The sequence below is a fragment of the Chinchilla lanigera genome, unplaced genomic scaffold (genome assembly GCF_000276665.1).
Source record: "Chinchilla lanigera isolate Chin_1 unplaced genomic scaffold, ChiLan1.0 scaffold00044, whole genome shotgun sequence".
Lineage (NCBI taxonomy): Eukaryota > Metazoa > Chordata > Mammalia > Rodentia > Chinchillidae > Chinchilla > Chinchilla lanigera.
Window position 1 is genome coordinate 15,771,751 of NW_004955445.1, and position 17,060 is coordinate 15,788,810.

The window sequence follows — 17,060 nt, forward strand, 5'->3', positions numbered from 1 at the left end:
ATATTGGGGCAAGGGCTGCTATGTTTTCTATCTGTTTAGCATTTGCAGAAAGCAATGTTCTTTTAATGTTCACATACTAAAGGAAAACCTGACTCGGTAAAGCAAACAGAGCAAACACCTGGTGGACCCCAAGTCACTGTTAGGAGATAAAGTGAACCCAGAGCTGCAAGCTCTTTGCTTGTATCTTCAATTCCAGCCTGTTCTCACTGAGGAAAGACTGGAGGAAGAAAGATCCGCTCCTCCTCTTAGTGCCAGCCTCTCGGACTGCTTCCTAACAGGGCTGATGAGATATTCTGGAGTTGGAGCAGGGCAAGAAGGAGCTTGCCTATGGTTGATTTGAGGTTTTTCATTGCAAAGCAGGTTGTCTCTCCTCTTTGGAAGGCTTTGTCCAAGTTGGTCTAAGTACACAGCTTTATATTCCTTTTGTCTGCCAGTAAGCCAGGTGCCATGCTCAAAAGAAATGAAGATATTTGAATAAGTTCTGTTAAAAAGCTGACTTGGAACCGAATATAGTGGCACATGCCTGTAAATCCCAGCACTTGGGAGGCTCAAGCAGGAGGGTTGCTGAGAGTTCAAAGACAGCGTGGGCTACCAAGTGAGTTCAAGGCCAGCCTGAACTACGTACTGGTAGCAAGACGCTGTCTCAAAAACACAAAACAAAAATGCTGCCCTGGAGAGAGTGATATCAGAGAAGATGGTAGAGCAGAGAATACCGCTCCTCCATCAGAACCCCCACTGAGCTGACATAAACGGTCTGAACCAGATATTTTTGGAAGTCTGGAGTCTAGTTGAACATTTGCAACACATAGAGGAGCTGGATGGGAGCAGCTTGCACATCCTGGTGATAGTCTGTGTTTCACATAACATCCTCACCTCCCTCATCCCTGCAGCTGGCATCCGTGGTGACTGTGGCCCAGGCTCCTGCTGTGGCTTTTTGTTGCCAGGCTGGGCAATAATGACTTTGTCTTCCAAAAGTCAGAGTTTTGTGTTTTGATTGCTGAGCACTGTATTTCTTCACTGAGGAGCCAGCAGAGAGGCTATTACTATTCCAGCCTCCATGGGCTGAAACAATTTCCTAGCCACAGGGGATTTAAAGAGATAGTGCCCTTGAGAAAAATGTACCCACCCCCGCCTTTGGTGAGCCAGACATTGAAGGAAATCTTAGGTTACCAAAGAGACCACAGGTAGAAACGTCAGTGACCCCCGCCCCCCAGCACAAGTAATGCACACTTGGCAAAAACAGTTCAGAAAGGCGCAAAACTCTCCACAAGCAAAAATTAGCAAAGCTGGAGGCTGAGATAATTAGGTTTTGAGTCACCACACATAGTACTCAGAATGTCTCAACAAAAAATTACAAAGCAAAGAAAGGAAAAAAGGAAAAAAAGGAATTTGACAGACTTGAGGCAGTCAGAGATGTTAAATCAACTGTCTTAAATACGTTCAGTGAGCTAAAGGAACCTGTCAACAAAGATCTAAAGGAAATCAGGGCAACTATACATGAGGGAATGGAGAATATCAGTAAGACAAATTATAAAATGGAATAAAACTCTAGAGCTAGTAAGTACAGTTATGAAAATGAAAAATGTACAGCAACAAATTTGAGCAGGGAGAAGAAAGGATCTATGATTTTAAGATGATTGAAGTTAGCCAAATGATCAGAAAAAAATAAAGGAAAATGAACAGAGCCTAAGAGATTTGTGAGAAAGGGTCATAAAGAATATTTTAAAATGAGCTAAGGTTGGTGGCACATGCCTATAATCCCAGCACTCTCAGAGGCTGAAGGAGGAGGACTGCAAGTTCAAGCCTTGCCTGGGCAATTTAACAACTTAGTGAGACTCTGTTTAAAATTAAAATATAACAAGGGGTTGGAGATATAGCTCAGTGTGAAGGTCTTGGGTTCAAACTTCAACACCAAAAAAGAAAAAGAAAAGGCAGAAAACTTTTCAAATCTTATGAAGTACATGAATGTACAAACCCAAGAAGCTCAGTGAACATCAACCAGAATAAATTCAAAGAGATCCACTAAGACTCATATTAAAATTGTCAAAACCCAGAGACAAAGAGATAATTTTGAATTGTAGTAAAGTAGCTCATCATTACAGTAGTAAAGTAGCTCATCACATATAAGGGAGCTTCAGTAAGCTCAATAGTTGATCGTTCATCAGAAACCTTGGAGGCCAGGGGCTGGGGATTTAGCTCAGCGTCACAGTGCCTGCCTGGAAAGTGCAAGGTTGTGAGTGCAATTCCTGGTACTGGAAAAAAACAAACAAAAAATAAACAAATAAATAAAATAAAGGAAACCTTGGAGGCCTGAAAGCAGTGGAAAGATATATCTGAGGTCCTGAAAGAACCAAAAAAACCCCAAAAATCTACTAACCGAAGTTTCTTTATCTGACAAAACTGTCCTTCAAAGATGAAAGAGAAGTTAAGGCATTTTCAGATGAACAGAAGCTACAGGAGTTTACTACCAGTAAACTTCCCCTACTAAAAGTGCTAACAAGAGTTCTTCAAACTGAAACAAAAAGATAACAGTAATTTTGAAGTCATAATAAAACAGTAACACTAATAAATTTATAGGTAAATAGAAAAGCCACTATCATTGCATCTTATTTGTAACTTTCTCTTTTTCCAATGTAGTTTGTGAGATAAATCGCATTAAAAATTATAAGTCTATGCTAGTGGTATACAGTGTAGTAAGATGTAAGCTGTGTTGATAACAAAGCAGTAACAAAAAGGGAGATATATATAGGAACAGAGTTTGTATAGTACCGAAATTAAATTGGTATTAGAATAGATTGTTTTAAATTTAAGATATTAATTATAATCCCCAAGTTAACCACAAGGAAAATAACTACTATATGTGATAGATAGATAGATAGATAGATAGATAGATAGATAGATAGGGGCTGGGGATTTAGCTCAGTGGCACAGTGCCTGCCTGGCAAGCACAAGGTCATGAGTTCAATTCCTGGAACCGGAAAATGCGCCCCCCCAAAAAAAGAGATAGATAGATAGATAGAAGGGAATCAAATCTGGTACATTGTAAGCAATAAGATATTTAAAAAAAAATTTTAATAGTAAATGTTTGGAGTACATAATGATTACATTCCTTTTGGGAGTTGGTATATGTATGTAACACATCTTAATTCTCACCTCCTTTTCTCCCCTCCCGACTCCACCCTCCATTTCTTGGTCCCCTTCCCTTTTGCAAGAGATCTGCCTCTCTTTTTACTACTATTTTTATTTTGCTCTTTGCTTATATCTTGTATTTCTCATATAAGAGGAGCCATGCAATATTTAAGCTTGTGTGTTTGATTTATATCACTTAACGTGCATCCATTTTCCTACAGATAACTCCTTTCTCCTTTATGGCAGGGTGGTGCTCCATTGAGTGTAAATACTACATTTCTTTCTTCATTCATCTGTTGATGACCTATAGGCTACTTCTAAGATTTAACTGTTATGATTTGTGCTGCTATGAAATGCGTATGCCTGTACCACTGCAGTATGATGTCTCTAACCCTTTGAAGATGATATCTAGAGGACAATAGCTGGGTCAAATGTAATTTATACTTTTAGGTTTTTGAGGAATCTCCATATTGATTTGTATTATGGTTGTATTAGTTTACATTCCCATCAACAATGTAAAAGGGTTCTTTTTTTCCTGCAGCCCTGTCAAAATTTATTATTTGATTTTTTAATGATAGCTATTCTTTCTGGAGTAAGATGGAATCTCAGTGTTGTTTTAATTTGCATTTCTGTGGCTGGAGATGTTGAATATTTTTTCATTTATTCATTTCAGTTGCCCATTTTCTGGTTGAGTCTTTTCTTTTAGGAGGTCTGATTTTTTTGAGTTTGGTGTATATTCTAGATATTGGCCTTCTCTCTGAGGAATAGCTAGCAAAATTTTTCCCACTTCTGCAGGCTGTCTCTTTACTCTGTTGCTTGTTTCCTTTGCAGTACAGAAGCTTTTTGATTTGCTATGATCTCATTTGTTGATTCTTGATGCTAAGATCTCTTATGCATTGAGGATTCTGTTCAGAAAGTCCTTGCCTATGCCTATGTCTTCAAAAGCTTTACCTATTTTATCTCTCAGTATGTTGTTTCAACAATCAAATAAATATTAAGAAAGGCAGTAATGGCGGAATTAAGCGGTCAGAAACGTGGAAGACATACAAAAACCAAATAGCTAAATGACAGGAGTAAATTCCTCATAGTTTTTCTACCTGTATGGATAAGTTCTATTACAGACAAAGATTATCAGTTTGGAGTGAAAAGAAAGGATTCATCTATATGCTGCCTACAAGAAACTCACTTTGAATATAAGAACACAAAGAGATCGAAAGTAGAAGGATGTAAAAAGATGTGCTGCACAAAAAGTAACCAAAAGACAGCTGAGGTGGCTGTATTATCATCAGACAAAATAGGCTTTAACCAAGGAAGGCTAAAAAACAAGGAAGGATATTATATACTCTTTTTTGTTTGTTTGTTTTTCTTCTGGGAATTGAACTCACGACCTTGCGCTTGCCAGGCAGGTACTGTGCCGCTGAGCTAAATCCCCAGCCAAGGATATTATATATTGATAAAAGGCTTACTACTATGAGAAGATAGAGCTAACGTTTGTATACCTAGCAGAGCCCTAAAATATATGAAGCAAAAGTTAACATAAGTAAAGGGAGAAGTAAACAGAAATAGTTGGAGACTTTAATACTCTGCATTTAATAATGGATATAAAACACAGACGATCAGCCAGGTATTGTGACACATCCCTGTAATCCCAGCACTTGGAAGGCTGAGGCAGGAAGAGCACTGTGAATTCAAGCCCAGCCTGAACTACATAATAAGAACCTGTCTCAAAAAAAGAGAAGAAAATCAACAAGGAATTAGAGAACTTGAAAAACACTGCAATCCATTTAAAAGTAAATACAAGTGGAAACCTTCCAGATCTTGGATTAGGCAATGATTTCTTAAGTCTGATAGCAAAAGCATAGGGAAGAGAAGAAAAAATAGATAAATTGGACTACATCAAAATTTTGAAATTTTTGTATATCAAAGGATACTCTAAATGGTGAAAAGACAACCAACAGAATAGGACAAATATCTGAACATCATATATTTGATAAGACATATTTAGAATATATGTAGGACTTGTGCAACTCAGCAACAGACAATTAAAATTGAGTAAATATTTTATGTAGACATTTCTCTAAATATATAAATGGACAATAAGCACATGAAAAGATGATCATCTTTGTCATTAGGGAAATGTAAGTCAAAACCACAATGAGAGCCAGGCGTGGTGGCACACACCTGTAGTCTCGGAACTCAGAGGCTGAGGCAGGATGATCTCTGTAAACTTGAGGCCAGACTGGGCCACATGATGAGTTCAAGATCAGCCTTGAATATACAGCAGGACCCTGTCCCCCCCAAAAATAAATAAAATCAGGATGAAACTCAAGTTCATACTTAAGACAGCTATGGCACACACATGTGCACACACAAGATGACATGCACTAGTAAGAATGTAGAGAAATTTGCTTGTGGTGGTATAAAATTTTGGAAGGCAATTTGGCAGTTCTTCAAGGAGTTGAATTATTTAATCTAGCAATTTGACTCATAGGTATATACCCAAAAGGATTTGAAAGAGAAATTCAAATATTTGTATACAATCTTTAAGATCCAAAAGTTCTCCTAGTGTCCATTGAGAGATGAATAAGCAAAATGCATAGCATGTGTGTGTGTGTATATATATATATTTATATATATACAGTGAATATTATTCAACCATAAAAGGAATGAAGTCAAATGCATTCTGTGAGAATGGGCCTTGAAAACATTATGCTAAGTGACATAAGCCGGACACAAAGGACCAATATTGCATGACTGTGCATATATGAAGTATCTGGAACAGGCACATTTATGGAAATAGCAGAATACAGGACACCAGGGTTTGAAGAAGGAAGTGAGTGGGGGCTGCTGTCTGATAGGTGTAAAATTGCTGTTTAGGACGATGCAGTAGTTTCATAACATGTGAATGTACTTAATACAGTGAGTGGGTCTGAGTCATAAGCATGGGCTCCCTTCAGCTACTAAATCCGACAGTGAAATGTTGGTATCTTTTGTTGGGGAGCAGGAGAAGCAGCGTGGCCATGCCATGGTGGCATCGTCTTCTGAGGCTCGTCTGTTTATCCACATCTGGTTTATCACATTTCTCAGCCAGCCTCCATGCAAGGGCCTTACCTTATGCATCGTGGATAATGGACTTCATTCATTCATTCATTCACTTATCTATCTATCTATCTATTTATTTATTTTTGGTACTGGGAATCGAACTCATAACCTCAGGCTTGCCAGGCAAGCGCTTATGCCACTGAGCTATATCCCCAGCTGGACTTCTTTAATAAGCCTCACTGACTTTAATTTTTAGGCCTATGAGTTATAAATGAAGACATGAGTAGAACTAGACCCAGCCTCTATATTAGAGTGATGTGTTCCAGGGAACCCGGAGGGAGAAGGCAGGACTCCGGAGGTGGCGGCGGCAGCCTGGGGTACTGGGCTGAGAAGCCAGGGATGGTGGACCTGGAGAGGCCACGCTGCTGTCCCAGCTGCTAGGTCTGGAATTTGCCCACAGTCCCATGGAGAGTCAGAAGGCCTGTCTGACCTAGTGTCCTGTCCTGAGCCACACACTTTTTCACCTTCCCTCAGGCCGGAGATGGAGTGGCTGATAGGAAGGCACTGCTCGTGGAGTTAAGAAGTCTCCAAAGCCAGGGACAATGCCTTGGCGTAGTGAAGACCAGGCTGGCATGGGGATATACAAGCTGCAGCTGCCATAGAGTGACAGGAATGTGTTTTCTCCTCAGAAACAGACTGAATTTGACCCAATTACTATGAAGAACCGGCCAATCTAGAACGCTGCCTGCCATGTGGAAGAGCCAAATCCACCTCTGCTGCCACATGTGGTTCCCATGGCCAGCCCCTGGGCACCCGGAAGAGCCTCTGGAGTCTCACTGACAGCCTGGAGCCAGTTCTGCCATCTTCACCCTGGGCCTGCCCCACCAAGCAAGTGGCGAGCAGGGGGCGTCGTCAGCCCTTGCACAGTGTAGGGCCTTCCCTTTGCCTTCCGGGGATAAAGTAGTCCAGATTGCATATTTGTAGACACAGAATCAAGTTTTTAACATATACATCTGCCTATCTACATTCAATAAAACAGGTTACAAACACTTTCACTATATAGAAGCTTTGGTTAGCAAAGGAATATATTGCTCACATCATCTCTGAAAATGCTTCGTGTCTGTTCTCCGGAGAGTGCTGGGGCGGTGGGCGCCCTCACCTTCCACAGGCAGCCAAGGGGTGAGGCACACACACAACTGCGTCCCGGCCGCTGCACCTCCACTTTGTCCTTCTGCAGGCAGCAGTGTTTTAAAGAGATTTCTGCCTCCTTACGCAGTGACCAGCCACATTTCATGCCCAGCTTGCCTTGCTTGTGGGCTGATCCGTTCAGAAAATGGCCCAGCTGAGATTAGTGTCGGATGCTCACCCTTCTTCGGTTGTTACTATATTTCTTTTTCATGAGAGTTTGAATCTTGGACCATACGTTTTTGGTTTTTAGATTAACTAGGGAAACATTTGTTGTTAAGCCTAACATACCGATCTGTGTGCCCACTTGACTTTCTTTTTTCCTTTAATCTGGATACTTTTAAGTGAGTGGAAAATGGAAGAAGGCATGGGGGCGGGGCCGAAGTGAAGGTGTACGCACATCCCCGAGCCCTGGCCAGGGCTCGGAGACCTTTCTCCTCATGCACTGCAAAGCCTCCTGCTGGCTGGGAGGAAGAACACGCTGGCTCAGCAGTGAGTGAGGCTGAAGGGATTCGGGACTGTTTGGAATTATCAGAGCTGGTAATCTTGAGCACAAAGACCTGCGGTGGGTGGTTCCTGGGAGAATCCCCCGAGTGACCCAGCTGCACACCAGGGCCCGGCCAGTGTGTTGGGTGCACGCCCCAGTGGTGCCGGGCATCACTGGACAGGTCCTTGGGAGGATGTTTTTAAATTCTGTGTTTATATTGCTAAACTGGGAAACAAGAACTCTTTTATTTCATGTCCTTCTTTGAATTGAGAAAAACCACAGGAAAAGGTGCCTTTGAAATGATGGAAAATGTGCTTACAGAGTTGTACTAAATGGTAATTCTCCTATTTCCCCAGCACTGGCCACTCTGACAGCAGTTGATATGGAGGTGGGGCTGGCTAAGGACCTCTTACCTCTGGCATCAGCTCTTAGAAACATCCTGCTTCCCAAAGCACCAGGCACAGGTACTAGGACCTCAAGGGCTCACTCGCAGACCTGGGGCAGGGTGAAGCACCAGGAGACGCAGAGTGGGGCAAGGGTTTTGGGCAGGAAAACTAATGTGTTCTAGGCATTGTTGTTCCTCCTTTCCCTACCAGAGAACTGGAACAGCCAGGCCACCTGGCTGGCGCGTCAAGGACGACCATGGTGGCAGCACCTTCTGCTTTCCAGGAGAGAGCTTTCTTTGGAAAACAAAAGCCCTTGCACTGTTGTTCTTCTCGAGTCGCTTTTCTTGCCCTCCATGTCCCAGTGGGGACCACCTCTTACTTGTCTCAAATTGGGAACTCGTGAGTACTTGGCAAGTTTTGCAGCCTATTTTTGTATTCTTTCCATTTGGAGATTGAAGCTATTTGGTTCTAAAAGCCTTTGAGGAATTGCCAAGAATGGAGAGCGAGTGCCTTCCTTCAGAGAACAGACACCTGGAATTTTTCCTTCAATATTTATGTACACGCAGTCTAATTTATATATCTACATATATACAGTAAAAGTGCTCATCTGATAATTTGTAAAATGTGCACATGACGTGTGCGCTTGAGGAACTTCGTGGCATGTGGGTACTGGGGGCAGTGGCCCGTGTGACAGGGAAAGCTGGTGCCTTGGACGGCTGTGGTGGCCTAGCACAAAACCGTCTCCAAGAATCTGAGAAGCTGCCCCGTGCCTCACCCCCAGATCCTTGCTAGTGTCCTCTCCAGAGCCCTGCATGCACTGGCTGAATAGTTGTGTCTGTTGAGATGGTTTTCCTGGCTATTTGTGTTGAACTTTAATCTACACCCATAGACCAAAACAGAAAAAATAAGTCACATGGTGGACAAGTTCATACAGAGCAGAGAGTGCCCCGACCTTGGGCACCAGGTTGTCTTTTAGTTGGAAGTTATAATGATGTCAGTCACAGTGTGTTTTTCTCAGATGTTGGCCCTGCTCAGCAGCCAGGGCTGTCCCATAAATGGCAAGATGGCCCAGATAAGAGCCCAGCAGACGGACAGACTCTGCTTCTTCCTGTGCTCTTAGAGGGTACTGAGAAAGTGTGGTTTGAACCTTATGTTGGGAAAAGTAAGATGAGCAAAGGTGACACTAAAGGAGGTGGTCATTGAGTAGGGACCTAGGGCTTTGAGTGCCAAGCCCTGGGTACAGTGTGCCAGGCAGAGACATGCCTACACGAGCCAGAGATCAGAAACACACTGACAGTGGCGGTAGGGGCTATGGGATGACAGCAGCCAGGTCTGTGGCCCATCACAGGACATACTGCTAAAGGGTTAAACTAGGTGTTAGCATCTTCATTAAAAAGCTGTCTGTGGGCTGCAGATGTGAGAAAGGTGGGGTGGGGTTCATCTCTCAAGGAAAAAGCCTATTTTATAAGTGACAAGTACTTTCCCTTTTCTCTCTATGCCCTTGGACTGATGTTTCTTGTGGCCTATTGTAGCAGTTTGATTTAACTTTGTTTTTTACATAGGGTTATATATATTCAGTTCTAACAAGTGAAACCAGATCGCTTTTTTTTCTTCTTGAGACAGGGTCTTGCTATGTAGTTCAGACTGGCCTTGAACTCGATATGTAGTTCAGACTGGTCTTGAACTTAATGGTGATCTTACTGCCTCAACCAGATCACTCTCTGATAAAGGAAATTTGAAATCATGATACATAAACTTTGCATATTTTGATTACTTGTTTTAATTTTTGACTGTAGAGGACCTTTTTGATTTTGGGAGGAGGAAAATCATTTTCAAGTCTTGACTTCCTGAAAACGAACGCCCTAGCTTGATAGCTCACCACCACTGTGAGATTTGGTGGTGGCTCACTTAGAGCTTTCTCTTGGCAGAGTGACAGCAGCTGTTTAGGTGGACCAAAGCACCTCAGCCCGGGGCCCTGCACCCTGTGCTCTGGAAGTGAAAGGGGAGAGCTGGGCAGTGCTGGGTGGTACCTTGAGGGCTTCCACCTGTGCTCGGTCTTGTTCCCACAGGGAAGCTCCAGTGTGGCCTCTGGGCTGAGATGTGGTTCCTGTAGGTTTTATCTTGTTCGGTCCTGTGCCCCACCCCCGTTTTTCCAGCTCTAGGACATCAGTCCCCAAGCTGCCTTCCCCAGAGAATGGAGGCGGCCTTTCTGGTTGGGTGCTCAGGTTTCTGCCACATTCTCTCCCTCTGCTCCCTACTTAGCTGTTCCCATCTTGGACCCTCTTGCTCCTATTTTTGTAGTCTTTGTGGACTAAAATTCCTGAATTGAAGCAGCTCTTGTTAGCTCAGAAATCACAGTCCAAGTGGATAAAGGCACTGTACAGGAAGAGAACCCAGAAGAAAACCGCACTTGGAAAGCTGGAGTTTAGGCTTCACCGACTGCCCACTTTGCTCATGTTCCTTGCTGTTTACTCTGGGAAGTCCGTTAGTTTGACTCAGCTTTGTTCATGTACTTTTACATTAAGCTTAGAGTTTTCAGGCATCACATCCATCTGTACGGCTGCTGCATGCTGGAGGAGGAAAGCCCTTGGGACACATGAAGATCAGCATAGCCAGCACTTCCTGGCCAAAGCCAGCAGTCTCCCTAGGTCTGGGCCTGGTTCTTCTGGCCCAATGCAGAGATCCCTCAAGGGTCTCTTGACCCAGCTTTTTTCTCTCCCTTTCCCTGAAAACAGGCCTCCCCAGCCTTTCCTTTCTGAACTCAGGAGGATGTCTTCACGCTCATGGAAGACATCCTCCTGAGAGGATGTCTTCTGTGTTCTGACAGACAGCACTGTCTCTGCAGGGCGCTGATGTACAGTCGCAGTGGTGGAGGTCAAGGCTTTCTCGGAGTTCACGTTCCCTCCCTAAGCAAAGCTTCAAACCAGGGTACTTACTGTGTGGCTTACTGTGGCCAATATAAGCAGCTGGGGTCACATTGAACCATGAAACCCCAGGCTATGGGGACCTTGTGAACAGAAAGACCAGTTTTGGTTTTGTCTGACCAGTTTTGGCTTGCTACCTAGCCCAACTTAAAGTCTAGCTGGAACTGACAGACCTCAGATTAAATCCATTTCTGCTGGCGCCTGTGTGCTCCCTGTGTGGGGTGTGTGTGAATGCAGGGACAGCAAACCCATGTGTGCGAATGCAGGGACAGCAAACCCATGCATTCTTAGAGCTAACCCTGCATTTGCACCTGGTTAAGTGAGAGGAGCTTGTTTCTATAGAGCATGTGGCCCTAAAAAGGAAAGAAAGCCTGCTTTGGGGTCTTCCGTCTTGAAGTCACTTGTCTACAATAGTCAGCCATTCTGTCCTGCCTGTCAACCCGATCTCTTCTTTGAAAAGGACCTAGTTCTTCTTCACTAGACTGGAGCATTGACATGGAAGAGGTCCTTTTTAGCCCAGGGTCTGCCCTGAGGTCTGGGACAAGGACAGGAACCTAGAGGCTAGGGATGAGACTAAGCTGACTCAGATGGCTACGTGGACAAGGGCAGGGGGCCAAATAGCTACTTCATGTTTTTAAAAAATTCTTTTGGTACACTGGACTTCAGGGAGCCAGAGAATAACTTCTGTCTTTGCCCTCCATTCCTTGAGCAGCCTGGTCCTTGATGCAGCTCCACAGCTCTGGCACAGCTCTGGCAGAGCCAAGGAAGGAGCAGAGAGCCACTGTTCTGGCAGGAACTGGCAGCATCTTTCTGCTGGTCCTGAGGGCAGGTGGGAAGGTGGCAACAGGACACCTGAGTGGGGCTTGTGTGCTTGCCTGCTGTTGTTCCTCTTCAGCCGGGGGATGGTATGCAATCTTGTACGCACACGTGGGCACTTACATGTGTTAATGAATAGCTTTTTTTGGTTAATGCTTTTTAACTTGTGTTCCCTTTCATGATAAATGGGTGATTCAGAATTACTCAGTGACTAGAGTCAAAGGTAAAGTGTCCAGGATAAAGGTTGCTCAATCACCTGAGTATAGAAAGCTCCAAGTGTGGATCCTTCACAAGTGTCAACCCCAGAGCAGAAATATGGTGAAGAGGCTAAAAATCAGTCATCATAGTGCCTATAAATCCCATAATTTGTATTTAACACATTCCCACCTTGAACCACCAATGGTTCACGCATGGGTGTCCCACAGGCAGCTTGTACTACCCAGTAGGACTGTCCTGTGCCATCCAATGGGACAGTCATGCACACACCGATGGTTCAGAGCTGCCCAGAAGAGACGCATATCAATTATGGCCCCATTGTGCAAGGGACCTTGTCACTCATTCCTGGTTCCTGCCCATAAAGCCCTCTCTTTGCAGTTTGCTTGGTAGATTGGAGCCCACGATTGTTGCTAGAGCAAGAACGGCACCAGCCGTCAGTCAGGTCAGACCCTGTGAATTTGGGCAAGGGCTAGGGAGCAGTGCTCACTCCTGGGCGGTAAGCTCTCACCAAGCTTCTGAGAAGCTGCTTTGTTCAGCAGTGGTCAGAAGGGCTGAACCATAATTATTTAAAAAAAAAAAATGCCAACTTTCCTCTTCCTTGCTGAGTATCGTACATTGAGTCTTACTGACATAGCCTGTGGGGGAAGTTAGGGAGGTTGCCAAGGGCCTGCAGATGACTTCCTGACAAAGCCCTAACTCCTGGTCCTCAAGTCCCCCTCTGCATTCTGATTCTTAATGCAAACCCCTTTGTTCCCTGAGGGCCAGACTGCTAAGAACTGAAAGGGGGAATGGCGTGAGCAGTTTGCTTCTGGTGCACTTCCTGTCTTTGGGGACAGCTGAAGAAGTAATCACCCTGGTGCTAAGTGAGGGTCAACTGTCGTGTCAGATGCAAACTTAAACTTTAGCCGAACTGTGTAAGGGGTCCCACCTCCTCCTGTGATCAAGTGTGAGGCCAAACAGAAGATGGCATGCACCTGTCATTCAGGCGAGGTGGAATGGGAATTTTTTGCCCAGTGTGAATGTTAAAACAGAAAGACGGAGTTTTCCTTTGGTGTGGACTGTGGGTATACCGAGGCAGGAGGTGGAGGCTGGCCTCTCTGGGCTGAGTCTTCAGGCCTCACAAGGTCCCCTGTGGGGATGCTGCTATTTCTAAGATGCAAATTGCACACTTCCTAGATTTTGTATCTGTGGATTTGAATAAGGGAGGGAAAAAGGGACAAATGCTTGTACAGTCTGAAATGGACCTTAATGGTACTTCAAATCTTTTGATTGTTCCTAAATAAAAATGTATGTACCTTTCACATCTGCTGACTCATTTTCTAAGGGGTCTCAGAAAAAGTTAAAAAATGTTTCTTGGGATCTGTTGATTTATCCTGTGGGCACACTGCCCATAAACTCTGATGGACAAGTGAGGTGGTCTCTCCCCACTCAACCACTTTCCTGATTGCTGAGCTCACTGGAATAGCTTCTGTGTCAAAGTAGTACAACCGTTTGGGAACTGTACGAGACAAAAGCAAATGGAGTCAGACCTGGTGCCATGAGGCATCTGGTGAGAAGACATTGGCAAGGCTTCTTCTTTTTCTATTCCGGTGAGAAGAGCTGGCAGCAGATTTGTCATTTGCTCGGGAGGAGTTGGCAGTATGCGTAGGGATCCAGGGGCCTTCCGGGGGACCACAGCCTCCTGGAAGACACCTTGTAAGAGTCAAGGCAACTGGATGGTTAGGGTGGCCCTAAGGACACATGGCACAAGAGAAAAGGGACCCCTGAAATAAAACTACCTAGGGAAGAGAGACACATCAAGTTACTGATTCTGTTAGCGTCTACATACCAGGGCCTTTCTAGAGGCCAACTCAGGACCTGGAAAGCAGCTGATGGTGCGGAAGAGCCACATCCTTGGCAGGTGGACCAAACTGGAGTAAAACCTAGGAGCCCATCAGCTGAGCCCCATGGAGACACAGACTCAGATACGATCCCACTTTGGATGTACTTTGGGTGGCACTGGCAGTAGCGGCCAATGGGGGTGGGTGGCTTCCAGGTAGGAAACAGACTGACACGGTTCACACTGACCCTTGGGCCTAAGTTCCCTGGGGATTATCAAGAGACAACCCAGGGAGAATATGACTGTCTGGGTGAGAGAGGGCCTGGCTCTTTTAAGACGTGTAGGTGTGACACAGAGCTAGTTTGCTGGGATAACCTGATACTGTTTTTGGTTTTTTTCCCCTTCAGCAGAACTGATACATGGGCAAGCTGAAAGACAAATGAGTTTCTAGCCCCTGGCCCAGGTCAGGTGAAGTTCAGGATGCACCTGGTCATGAGGCACTTCCATTTTTTTTGCTCAGGCCACTTAATGGCTTCCCTCAACTGAGGACAGACCGCTCCTGCCTTATTCCTGCAGGCAGCTTTCAGTCCTGAGGTAAGTGGCATTAATGCCCCGACCCTGTAGGCGGTGCCTTGTGTATGGTCCACTGGGTGACAGCTGGTGAAAGTTAAGCTCTGCCACTCTGACTCATCTACTTGCCTTTGGCCTGCCAGCCATCTAGGAACAGGGGCACTTCCCTTTGCCTAGGCTTCTGGTACCACTGACTTCTTCAACCTCGCTCTTTTGGTTTCCTCTGTCAAAGTCAGGGCTTCTCAACCCTTAGCACTTTCTCTCAGCACCAAAGTACTGGGGAGCTTGTGAACAAGACCCACGCAAGGGACCTGGGTACTGGTATTTTTTGAAGTCTCTGGAAGGGGTGCTCAAATGTGCTACCAAGACAGACTGCAGCCATAACCCAGAAGATGGAAGGCAGTGCTGCCCAAGTTGTGTGGGAGGACAGTCTGTGTGCATCGTACAGCCATGCAGCCAGGCCTTACCTGAAGTGCCAGCCCAGACTTCTTTCCCTGATAAGGAATGTTTTGTCCCTGGACCGTAAGAATCTGGAGCAGGAAAATGGAGATCCTGAGAGCCCAATAAATTCTCACCCACAACTTCCTTGTGTGTGGGAAAGGACCCCTCTCCTTTCTGTAAGAGGGTGGTGAAGCCCCAGGAACAAAGTCTCAGGCCCAGAAACAGCACTGCCGCTATTTGACATGGGCCAGCCCAACAACCAGTTCAGCACAGGGCATGTACTGTTCTATATATTTGGTCAATCATTTTTGTTCTACACCAGCAGACTGCGACAAACACAGCTTCAGGAAGGGAGAGGGGTCTCTAACTGTTTTCTGGGCCTGAGAGTTCAGTTGTAAGTTATAAAGGCAAACAAGGGTGGTATCTGGCAGCACATCTTAATGCTGTTTTTTAAAAATGAAGGTTTCTGTGCAACCAGGAAGGGCCTCTGGTTGCTCCCGATTCACCATCAAAGCTGGCTGCCTATGACAGCGTGCGCTGCTCCCAGGCAGGATGCACTCCATTGAGCCACACCCTTGGAGGACAAAGTGGCAGTGAGGATGGCCACATACCTCCTGTTAGCCCAGAGGAGGAAGATCTACTTGACCTAAGAAAGTCAGGAAACTTCACACTACTGTCTGCTGTCCCATAATCACCAGGGCAGAGCCCCTTAAAAAACATACACGTTAAAGGAAAGAAGACATGAAGATGATTTATTTGGCAGTCAGATCTTAAGAGGGCAGCAGAACTAGCAAATGGCCAACCCTGAGCCCAAGCGTGGGCAGTGGGTTTGCATGTGCTGAATGCTGGCTATGCTATGAGGCACCTTTGTGCCCACTGGCTTGCACCCAGCCTCTCTCTCCAGAGGAGGGGGCTGCCTTTCCAACTTTGCATTTCCTTCCCTGCACCCTTCTACTAGCGAGAAGCTGCACTGAACTAGCAGCTTCATTCAGCACCTGACTGCCTGGCTCCACATACTCAGGAGGCAGGCAACTCTTTAATCCCCTTCTCATTCCTATGGGAGAACATACTGAGTCTTCACTGCCTTAAAAACAAAAAAGCTCACTGGGACAGGCACTGCCATTCCTTCTCTTCCCACCACTCCTCCACCGGATGCTGCCCTGATGTCGCACACTCAGCCCTCTCAGCACAGCTGGCAGCCATGTTCAGGGCTCTGCTCGGGAGGTTTCCCTCTTGACACTGAGGAGCGGGAGGAGTGAATAACTTAGGATACCACTGAGAAGAAAAATAATACTGCTATTTTTATCACGATCCCCTGTATCTTTCAGGCTGGGTAGTGTTCCCAGCCATGGGCAATGTGCCCTTGTGCTGTGTCCTCCTCCTTGGGCAGGGCTGAGCCCTTCTCCACATGGGCCCTACATCACTCTGCTGTCTCCCGGGCCAAACTACCAAGGCATCTACCCTCTCACCCTGCCCAGCTGTGTTTTTAAAGCTACAGGACAATGTAAACTTTGTTTCCTTGGCCCAGCAAGGCTCCTCCTCTTCCTCCACTCTCAGGAATGTGAATGGCTCCTTGAAGCCTCCTATGCTGCAGCTGAGGCAGCCTCTCTCTCCAAGGGGCTTCAGCCCTGTTCCTGGCCCCACAGGATGGAAGGATCCATTTCCAGAAGTCAGGGCCAGATGTGTGTGCTTAATGCGAGACACAGTACAGTTTTTGCCTTCACCCAGAGCTGGGCCTGGAGGCCCAACACAGTACATCTCATTAATGGCTTGGTTTTGTCTAGCATTCACCACTGGAATCCAGGCTCCAGGCTGTGAGACCAGGAAGGCTGCCACAGTAGGCACCTTCTGAAGAACCTAGTTCACGGCATTCCATGAGGCGTGCAGCACCTGCTGCTCTCCATCGAGACGGGGTACAACTAGAGGCGGTTGTCTCCATTGACCCGAGTCCTTCTTGGGGTCCTGAATGGAAGGAAAGCGTCCTTACTGGCAGCAAGGCTTTGCAGTCTAACAGAACAGCTCAAAGCCACACTATTACAGCTTTT

At 45.5% G+C, this 17,060-nt stretch overlaps 2 protein-coding genes across 8 annotated transcripts in view; one reads left to right on the top strand and one right to left on the bottom strand.

The window, feature by feature from the left end:
- Positions 1–13,488, top strand: part of Zhx3 (zinc fingers and homeoboxes 3) — a 152,516-nt gene extending 139,028 nt beyond the window's left edge. For 6 of the 7 annotated variants that reach the window (XM_005392514.2, XM_005392512.2, XM_013518283.1 and 3 more), the window contains one exon: positions 6,861–13,488. In XM_005392514.2, the coding sequence (XP_005392571.2) occupies positions 6,861–6,871 (11 nt within the window). In that variant the 3' untranslated portion in view covers positions 6,872–13,488. The remainder of the gene's footprint in view (positions 1–6,860) is intronic. The other variant, XR_001235582.1, reaches the window with a different exon arrangement.
- A 2,257-nt stretch (positions 13,489–15,745) lies between these two features.
- Plcg1 (phospholipase C, gamma 1) overlaps positions 15,746–17,060 on the bottom strand; it is a gene marked incomplete at its 5' end in the record, with an annotated part of 36,364 nt that continues 35,049 nt past the window's right edge. Inside the window, 1 exon segment of the mRNA XM_005392520.2 lies at positions 15,746–16,977. Coding sequence (XP_005392577.2) covers positions 16,935–16,977 — 43 coding nt within the window.